Raw genomic sequence first — 10,723 nt, forward strand, 5'->3', positions numbered from 1 at the left:
CATGTATGGATATACATGCATGTGGGCATGGAAAGTGGCCCTTCCTACAGCCAGCTTGTTGCCAATAGCAACAGTTGTTTTGTTTGTTTGGTTGGTTATTTTGGTTCCTTTGTTTTTTGTTCTTTAGCATTCACCACTTCTTATTGTGTTATTCTGCTCCAAAGCTAGGCATTTTTTCACATTTCTATCAAGGAATGAAAAAAGCAAAGTTGCTAATTGAAAATTCTCATGACCTCTGTCACTCTCACTCTCCCATATATCTGAATTCAGGCATACCCTACATGTTCCAAAACCCCCTATTAAAGCCAGACTTCACACACTTAAATATATATGGCAGGAAAGGACAGGTTTTTAAAAGCATTTCCTTAGTTTGGTGTTATTTAGATTTTTTTAAAAAGACATGTGTCAGCCACTTTATTTATAAAATGTGATCAAAACCCAATCACAAGAGTTCTAAAAGGCATAGAAAAACCAATGAGTTTCCATTTTATTATTGTGTATTGTGTAAGACTGATGCATCACAGACCTGTACCCCTGAAACAAATAATACATTATATGTTAATAAAAAAAATAAAATGAGAAAGAAAAACAAATAATAAACTAAAAAAATTTTTTTTAATCTGGGAATAGTCTGAAAAAAATGTGTATATGTTAATTGCAGCCCAGTGTTAATTTAATAACTGGGGCAATGTCCTTTGGCAGGACTTAGGGTTATGCATATGAGGGATATGCATATCTTCTGTAAAATGGGATAAAAATCATTTGAACACAGTCACTTTTCAGAGAATTTGAAGGTCAGCTTGAGGAACAATATATATATATATATGGAGGTTCAAGATCTAGAATTTGGAAAATCTGTGCATTTGGTCAATCAAAACAGATTGAAAGAGAATTTTATAAGTTTATGTCTTGGAAATGCCATAAAATTAAGATGGGATGATGGGGATATTTCACTTGTGAGTTGTCTTAAGTTGTAGAAAGTTAAAGGTTGAGGTAAAGGAGACAGTATCTTCCGTTTGTAAGTTCAAAAACTGTTTCCTAATAATATATGCAAATTATTGAAATGATAAGCCTCTGAATGTTGCCACTGTACGTAGAAAATGAGGTCAATGTTGCGCTAGCTTTGTGAACGATTTCTAACAAAGGTAACTGAAAATGCAACTTGAACAACATTGCACTACGTTTTCGGAGGGTATTTTAATTACAAAGAAAGTCTTTAATTTTTTCATTGTTGAAGACAGGCTTAGTGCCAGCCTCTGTAAGGTTAAAAAATGGTATTGGTAGTAGGTTTAAGGGCCGTGTGTAAAGATGTCCTTTTTTGAGTGTATGGCAACAGTTTTAAGAGAATGTTAATAATAAAATTTGCCTGCTGCCAGCAGATAAAGTAACAATTTACTTTCTTTCTGTCTTAGGTGAGGTTGGACTCCTTGTTTGCAGAATCACACAACTTACGCCCTTTACTGGCTATGCTGGAGGAAATACTCAGACAGAGAAGAAAAAACTGAGAGACGTCTTTAAGAAAGGAGACATCTATTTCAACAGTGGAGATCTCTTAATGATCGACCATGACAATTTCATCTACTTCCATGACCGAGTTGGAGATACTTTCCGGTTGGTTTCTTTGAATTATTGAGCCAAAAACAAACACATGCACAATTCGGCTGACTCCTTTTTTTTTTTTTTTTTAAGATTTTATGTATTTATTTGACCGAGATAGACAGCCAGCGAGAGAGGGAACACAAGCAGGGGGAGTGGGAGAGGAAGAAGCAGGCTCATAGCGGAGGAGCCTGATGTGGGGCTCGATCCCAGAACGCCGGGATCACGCCCTGAGCCGAAGGCAGACGCTTAACCGCTGTGCCACCCAGGCACCCCTTGGCTGACTCCTAAATTGGAACTGCATTCTACTTTGCCTACAGCGCTGCTTTTCCTTCTATCTCTTGGTGTGTCAGTTCAACCTTCTGTATTCCCAGAAAATCAGGAGCAAAACACAGGAAGTGTCACTGTGCAATGCCCAGACAACTTGCTTGCAGAACACCAGATGAGAAAAAGGCAGAAAACCTGTGCCCGATGTTTGGAGCCTAATAGCCCATCCAATTTCTCTCATTTATCCTCAGTTATTACCAGACACTTGTAGGACAGCCAGGGATTTTCACACTGTTCCCAATCATGGGGTCTTTCTTCAGATAAGATCAAATGCAAACTAATGTCGAGCTGATTTAGCTGAAGAGGAGGTGAAGGATTCTGAGCCCCGCATGCTTCCCTCCCTCCCACGCTCCAACCCTAACCAGGTGGTTCCCACAGAAACCCGAGTCAGCACCGTGAAGATTGACAGTCATCACAATAAGACCGTGAAACGAATTCCCAACCACAGCATGGTCCTCCTGCCTCATGACACGTTGGTTTAATCAGCTTCCTTCCTATGTAAGCTCCCTGAGGCCAGGCCCTGTGTCTGCTGGTTCACTCCCAGCACCTACCACAGTGCTTGACACACATGATTACCTTTTGCATGAATGAGTGGAAGTTGTCTGGCTGTAGTAGGAAGAGCAAGAGTATGAATGAGGAGACCCAAGCTCCTAAGCTCACCTCTACCCCTGATCAGCTGTGCTATCAAGGCAGGTAGCCTTTCTCAACCCTGGTTCCTTCACCCTCGAAATGAGGGTCCCAGTGATCCTCAGGGTTCCTCCCATCTTTAGTATTCCATGACTCAGGATCCATACTATGATTTTATGCCCCATCTCTAGTATTCCATGACTCAGGATCCATACTATGATTTTATGCCCCATCTCTAGTATTCCATGACTCAGGATCCATACTATGATTTTATGCCCCATCTCTAGTATTCCATGACTCAGGATCCATACTATGATTTTATGCCCCATCTCTAGTATTCCATGACTCAGGATCCATACTATGATTTTATGCCAACTGCACGCTACTAAAAAGATACTTCTGGGAGATCTAAAGAATTTTTAACCGTAGGACAAATTTTAACTTTTTTAAGTGGACAAGTAGCACCTGGCACTAACATTATAACCTCCCTGCAAATAAAGTATATCTCCTATTCAGAGCTTTCCCTTTGCCATGGGACCCTGAAATTCAAGGACGAAATTCTACTAAATTGAATTAAATAGCAACCGAAGTTAGTAAGAAAAGTGAGAGACCTAAACACAACAAAAAGTCATTGAGATTTATTTTTTACTTCCTGGGCCTTTCTTTGGCCAAACCTGTATTTCAACATTGGAACAACATCATTCTTTGTATCATGTTTCATGTGGTGAGATTGGAATTTCACATTTTATTATTTAGTTCTATGCCTTTGGGTTTTGTTTCTCAAGCAGGTTGCCTTCCCATGACGGAGTTGGGGGGATTTGGGGGAAGAGATGGGAAAACGGGTGCAGAAACCCTCCAGAGGTCTGGAGGCAACACCATCTGCTCTGTCATGGCAGCCTGGCCAGGGACCACCAGTAACCTCTGCTAACCTTGCCTTTTTTTCCAGCTGGAAAGGGGAAAATGTGGCCACCACTGAAGTCGCTGATACAGTAGGACTGGTCGATTTTGTCCAAGAAGTAAATGTTTACGGAGTGTCCGTGCCAGGTATGCACAAAATATTATGAGTCTAAACCTTATGCCTAAATTCATATAGTAACTGAACATAGTTTTAACCCCAGAGCAAAGTTTGTCATCACTTTTGCCTGCCAGCTGGAGAGTCAAACATCTCGTTCAGCCACCTGGGAGTAAGGGGCTGATGTCTGATTTATATTCCATTGTAAGTCAGCCAAGTCAGTACATCTGAATGTGGCCTCCTCCTGTGGTTCAGCTTCCCAGCTATTCTTGGGCTCTCAGGCAAGCCGGATCTCTCCAAGATGCAGAGTCCCACACTGCATTTGGCACACCTCGGGAAAAGATGCGTCAGGCTTGATGGCTGGAAAATGGTACCTTGGCCTCTGAACTGGGAGTCACAAATAAAAACAAGTATAGTTGCTAGGAGAAAAAACTGAAAAGGAGCTAACTTTGTCCAGACTTCTTTTAAAAGAGGTCCTTGAACTCAGCCCACCCCATGAGTTTCAGAATCATCACACAGAGTGGGGTCACCAAGCCTTCATCTGCACATCTGCTTCTGCCAGCAGAGTGGGGAGTGCTGAGGTCTGACTTTGGGTCCTAGGCTCTAGTACCTGCTGGCTGTTTGACTTCAGGCAAATCACTAAAATTAGGGGTAATGCCAGCCCTGCCGTTGAGATTGTCAAGAGAACTCATCCATTTCAATTACATAGATACTCAACACCTGTTTACCAGATGTTTACATGAGTGTTGTCATGAGAAGAAATCACTTTAATTATAGATGACAGAGAGGATTAAAACCTCCAAATCACTGTCCAAATATAAGGTGATAGGGATATTATTAGTATTCCCCCAGAACTCAGTATTTGGGATTCTCACCTATTTTCAAAATGGAAATCCAAAAGTCTCTCTTTCCTGAGCTGTGATGGTTTCCCGTGACCTTGTGCTATCTTTAATTTTTTAAAGAATATTTGAGACTTTCTCTTGCCTGTTCCCCTCCAACCCTTTGGCAATGCCACGATGGGAAGTGCAGCCACATTTCAGGTCACAGAGCGTGAGGGGTACAGCACACTTCTCGTGTTGGGACTTGGGCTGAATTCACACAAGGGTGCGTGTACTGGTTGTCCACCATCATGGCATGCTGGGCTCTCACGGACCCCACCCGAAATGTTGCATGCACTTCCAAATGCTGGATTTAGGTAACAACACAAAAGAATGTGTATGAGAAGGTGAGAGAATCTGGAGAATAGAATGGAAGGATCGAATCCACTGCTTTTCGGAGTGGGGTCCCAGGACCAGCAGCAGCAGCACTTGGGAGCTTGTTTACAATGAGATTTCTCAGGCCGACCCCAGACCTACGTTCTGGATCAGACTCTCTGGGGTGGGCCCTGGGGAGCTCTGTCTGAACTAACTGCCAGTGAATCTTAAAAACAATGAAGTCTGATTTGGGGTTGATGAAGACGTTCTAGAAGTAGATACGGGTGATAGTTGCACAACGTTGTGAATGTATGAAATACCACTGAATTATGCACTTTAAAATGGTTAAGATGATGAATTTTATGTTATGTGTGTGTGACCACAATTTTTTTTTTTTTTAATACTAAATTCTGATGGGGTGCCTGGGTGGTGCAGTCGTTAAGCATCTGCCTTCGGCTCAGGGCGTGATCCCGGAATCCTGGGATCGAGCCCCATATCAGGCTCCTCCGCTGGAAGCCTGCTTCTTCCTCTCCCACTCCCCCTGCTGTGTTCCCTCTCTCGCTGGCTGTCTCTCTCTGTCAAATAAATAAAATCTTTAAAAAAAATACTAAATTCTGAGAAGCACTGAAGCCTCATCTGGCCAATCATCAGAATCAGCTGAGAAGCTTTCAAGTTTTTACTTAAATTCCAGTTAGTTATCGTACAGTGTAATATTAGTCTCGGGTGTACAGTGTGGTGATTCAATCTGGGAAACTTTTTAAAGCCCAGACCTAATGGATCAGAACCTCTAGGGCTTGGGACTTAGACTCTCCATGTCTTCTTTTAATCCCCAAGTGACTCTAACACCCAGTAAGGTTTGGGAGTCACCAATCTAGAACAAAAAGAAGAGAAGGCTAATGGTTTTCGAATGATTGTAAAGCAGTCAGGTAGAACAAGGAGCAGGTGTGCAACACCCGGGAGCAAACTTTAGCCTGAGACGTCTCCTATAACCAGAGACAGACAACAGAAAAGCCTGTCTCCTGAGGTGGGGAATGCCAGCGACTGGGGCGTGTAAGGAACTGGGTGTCCATGTGAGGTCCTATGAGAATTCTTGCAGCATTGAAAGATTACAGATGAACCGAGAAGTGTCTCTCAGTTTTCAGAGTCTGTGATTCCCAGGGCCATGCCTGCAGCTAGCTGGCCTGCCAGGCACACAGCCAGCCCCATTCCAGCATAGAAATGTGGCAGGGGCGCCTGGGTGGCACAGTGGTTAAGCGTCTGCCTTCGGCTCAGGGTGTGATCCCGGCGTTATGGGATCGAGTCCCGCGTCAGGCTCCTCTGCTGGGAGCCTGCTTCTTCCTCTCCCACTCCCCCCTGCTTGTGTTCCCTCTCTCGCTGGCTGTCTCTATCTCTGTCGAATAAATAAATAAAATCTTTAAAAAAAAAAAAAAAAGAAATGTGGCAGGGCTATCTAGAATAAGCCAGTCTACCAGAGTGATTTTCAGCAGCAGAGAGCTCAGCAAGACCTTCACACATCTCAGCTGTACCAGGAGGGCACTCCAAAGTTTGGGTCCAGTTGACTTTTATTAGGTGTCACAGCAGAACTTCTCAGCTACTCTCTAGACGTTTTTGTTCTCAACAGAACTTTCTGCAATGATGAAAATGTTCTGTGTCTGCACTGTCCAGTATGGTAGCCAGTAACCACCACAAGGCTGCTACGCACGTCCAGTGTGGCTAGGACAACTGAGGAATTTTTTATTGGATTTTATTGTAATTAATTTTAATAGCCAACCAATGGCTACCACACCAGACAGTGCAGCTCTAGGGAGACTCTGGCCAAAACAGCTGTAAAGTGAAACCTCCCCAGAGCTAAACTGGCCCCAAACCAACCCCTGGGAGCCCAGGCAGAGACCTGAGACCCGACAGGGCTATTCGCATCTCCATTGGGCATTGCCTCTGTCAGAGCAAGAGGCAAGGAGCCAGTCAGCCCTGAAGATTTCTGTTGCATCAGCCCCTGCCTTGATTCTAAAAGAAGCTTATTGGAGACATTCAAGATTCCTGAGATGCGTGCTCTCGACGGAGCTCCCCAGGACCCCTAGAGAAAGAGGGCCTGGTGCCCTTCCTCCCTCCTTCAGCTAAGAGGCAAATTGTATAGGGGTCCATTTCCTTTCTTTTAATGTTTCCTCTTGTTTCCTACCTTCTTTAGGCCACAGGTAAACACACAATCACCATGGGAGAGGTTTCGAAAGCTGGGGCCCAGGTGACAAAGGACGGCTCCTTCCCCTCTCTGATTACAGCTAAGTAGTTCAGGGAAGTGGACCTAGACTCCCACTGGGTCTGCTGGATCAGGTAGGAGATGTAATAAGACCTAATTACCACTGTCCTCACAAGAAAACAGCGTAGTAATTGTTCTAAACTCCTCTCCACTTACGTTGCTGCCTGTCGGGGAGGAAAGCGCTGCTGGATTTGCTGTGTCTGTGGAGACACGGCCTCTTTGGGAATAAAGCTTATCAATGGGAGGAAGCACAGCAGCTCCCCCTTGCCCCTCCCGTCACCCTCCCGACCCACGGCTTCTCTGAAATGCAGACAGCTGGGGCTATTAAGAAACTTGATTAAATAAATAAGTCTCAAAGGTGGTGTTTGTGCCCTGAAGAACAACGGACCTGACCCTGCACCCAGAGTCCACTGGTTCATGACAGGGGAGCAAGGACTTTTCATGGGAGTCCAGAAAACCAAATCCCCTGAGCCGCCCGCGGGACCAGTCTCCCACTCAGGTGTTTTCGTGTAGGTCGCTCAGAAGGATGACCGCTGCAAGCACAGGCTTGAGACAATCTCTGCCTATTATTGGCTGTGTGATTTTGAACAAATCCCTTAATGTCTTTAAGCCTCAGGTTTTTTCGTCTGTAAAATGGAGATAACATCTCTACCACTTGGTAAGGCTGCTGTGAGGGTTAAGTGTCCATAAAGCACACTTAGTATAGGGTCTGGCATATGATAAAGATTTAATCAGGGCCCTTGGGTGGCTCAGTCTGTTGAGCGTCCAACTCTTGGTTTCAGCTCAGGTCACGATCTCACGGCCTTGAGATCAAGCTCCGAGTCGGGCTCTGAGCTCAGTGAGGCGTCTGCTAAAGTTTCTCTCTCCCTCCCCCTCTGCCACTGCCCACTCCCGCTCTAACGTGAATACATAAATCTTTAAAAAGAAGATTTAATTAGTGTATAGCTCTTGTGGTGGTCATATTCACTTTATCACTTCAACATATATCAGAAATAAAAATTCCAGTTATCCAAAAGAAACCCGTGTCGTCATGTTCTCAGTCCCCTCTTCTTTGAACCAGGAAAGCATCATAAATAGTACAACGCATCTAATGTTTTCTCACTTTCTTCCTAGGTCATGAGGGTCGAATTGGCATGGCCGCGATCAAAATGAAGGAAAACCATGAATTCGATGGAAAGAAACTCTTTACCCATGTTGCTGATTACCTGCCCACTTATGCAAGGCCCCGGTTTCTAAGAATACAGGTGAGACCTCTTGCTGTCGAGTTCAATTATCCTCTCTCGGAGACTGCTGTCTCTTAGGGAACAACTCCCTTCTACCATGGCGACCCTATTAACCAAAGTTTCACTACCCCTACCCTGGAAGATCAACAAGGAAGCAGAAATACCAGAAAATAGAACTTGCAGAAGCCAAATCTGATCGCTTTTCCCCTAAAATGACAGACCAGTTCACTCAGCAGCAGTATTAGCAGATAACTCACGAAGTCTGTGTTTGATGAGGCATGCCAGCCACTTAAAACAGAAATGCTCCGACCCTCCTATTTGTTGTTTCCAGTTTTAAAGAATGGAAAAATCCACTGAAGTTCTACACCTTTCTACGGTGCGAAATTTAATTGGGCACCATTAGCCGGTTGGAACTATCCAAGGCTTAACTATCACCACCAGAGGGATTTTTTTTTTTTCCCTTTCTCAAGCATTAACCCATCGGTTAGCTTAACACGCTCACGTTTGGACTATGAGAGCTATGAGCCTATTGCTGAAGGCTTGGGAAAAGAAATATTAGATTACCTGCTATTGTGGAAGTTACAGGGTTATATCTGGTGATGTTCATAAAGCACTGACATTTGCTTTACGACGAGAATGGTTGAGAGACATGAACACTGAAATACCTTCGGATCAGCCATCACCTATCAGCCGAAGAAAAAGAAAAGCGTCCATGTGTAGATGATCCCTAGCCCCACCCCACCATATATCAGGCTGTTCTAGTAACACCTGGAGCTCAGCTCTGCTCTGCCTTTTACCCTCCGCAGCCCCTCCTGCCCCACAGGTGATTTTAAAGCCTCAGGGGAATAAAAAACTACCTCCACAGCCCCCCACCACCACCAAACAGGAGGTATCAATACTTAGAACTGCCTTTCACAGCTTCCCCCTGAGCCAGAGATAGAGATGTCTGTGGGTTGCCAGCCACCCCCCCACCTCTGCCCCTTGCCCTGAATCCCAACTGTTTACAAAACGCTCCAATAATGTGGACTGTTTGCTGTTTTTCAGGACACCATTGAGATCACTGGAACTTTTAAACACCGCAAAGTGACCCTCGTGGAGGAGGGCTTTAACCCTGCCGTCATCAAAGATGCCTTATATTTCTTGGATGACAAAGCAGAAATGTATGTGCCGATGACTGAGGACATTTACAATGCCATTAATAATAAAGCTCTGAAACTCTGAATATTCCTAAGAGGCTAACTCACATTTTCAGAAAGAAACTGAATGAACCTAGTACAGCCACTCGACGTAATCCAACCTTAATTTGATTGAAGATTGTGAGATGCAATTTTTTAATGCATTCCAATAAGGGGAGGGTTTTTAAAATTACACCTGAACCTTCACATGTGAAAATATTTAGAGATAAGTATTTTTTCAGTTTGCACCTACCGTTCATATTTGCAGAGCAAGCTTGTTAGAGGGTGCATTATTTTTTTAAAATATATAATAAAATAGATGAATGCCAACAGAAGCGAGGGCATTGTCTCTTTCCTGACTCTACTCTCAATGCAAACCTGAGCAACTTTTCACACGGTGTCCTCACTCATAATGATAATGGCATTCTAGGTTCAAAAATAAAAGTGGCAAGAAGTTGAAAGGTGAGGGGGCTGGGTCACGAATGAACAGTCCAAAGGAAATCCAGCTCCAGTGTGAGGCCAACTCTCCCCTCCTAATAGCATCCAGACCACTGTCTACAAACTGCATTCTCCAGCAGGTGCGAATGCCACCTAGAGGCTTTGAAGGAGCCCAGGCCAACAGCATCAGAATTCTATATGTAGAAAGTGTTAGTAGATATTTTTTAACTACATCAAGGGTCGTACACTCAACTGTCTTCAGGATTCACATTAGTAATGGGGTTGAGAGACATAGGTCACGAATGTGGCAAACTTGAGGGCAGCCAGTACTTCACGTCAGTTAGCTGATTATTGTCATGTGGGAATACAGCTCAGGTACTTCTAAGATCTGATTACTCAGACAACAGAAACCCAGCTATTCATGTGAATCCCCGGTTCTTTAAACGTGAAGCCTCAGATTTTATAAGACTTCCACGTACCTGAACAAAATGTATCTGTGGACCAGATAAGTCCCCGATATCCAGTTAGTAGCCCCCAGTCCCATGTGCTTCTCAAACCTGAGCTGGTTTCCCTCCACGGCCGATCTCTTGCCAAACAGCCTGTTTAAGGACCAAGGCCCCTTGGGCATGATGACGGAGGGTTTGGACACTTTGTTTTTGAAAAAATCACATTGTGCAATGATGTGACTTCTGAACTTGTTAAAGTGGATGTGGTTGTAAGCAGAGGTTATGTCAAAGGGTGTGTTCTCAGATGAGAGGTCAACACTTACACTGTTATCCAGAACATTAGTTTGCCTGTAACCAGAGCCTACTGGGGCCTGACCACCTTTGAGCCACATTTTAGACTTTCCAGTTAGAAACTCAGAAACTCTCCCTCCC

General features: G+C 44.1%; 1 protein-coding gene across 1 annotated transcript in view; it reads left to right on the plus strand.

Annotated features, from left to right (window-relative positions):
- SLC27A2 (solute carrier family 27 member 2) overlaps positions 1-9,739 on the plus strand; it is a 46,107-nt gene extending 36,368 nt beyond the window's left edge. Inside the window, exons 7-10 of the mRNA XM_048219119.2 lie at positions 1,413-1,611; positions 3,497-3,594; positions 8,123-8,253; positions 9,277-9,739. Of these exons, the coding sequence (XP_048075076.1) occupies positions 1,413-1,611; positions 3,497-3,594; positions 8,123-8,253; positions 9,277-9,453 (605 nt within the window). The 3' untranslated portion in view covers positions 9,454-9,739. The remainder of the gene's footprint in view (positions 1-1,412; positions 1,612-3,496; positions 3,595-8,122; positions 8,254-9,276) is intronic.
- Positions 9,740-10,723: the final 984 nt, after the last annotated feature.

The sequence above is a fragment of the Ursus arctos genome, unplaced genomic scaffold (assembly GCF_023065955.2).
Source record: "Ursus arctos isolate Adak ecotype North America unplaced genomic scaffold, UrsArc2.0 scaffold_36, whole genome shotgun sequence".
Classification (NCBI taxonomy): Eukaryota; Metazoa; Chordata; class Mammalia; order Carnivora; family Ursidae; genus Ursus; species Ursus arctos.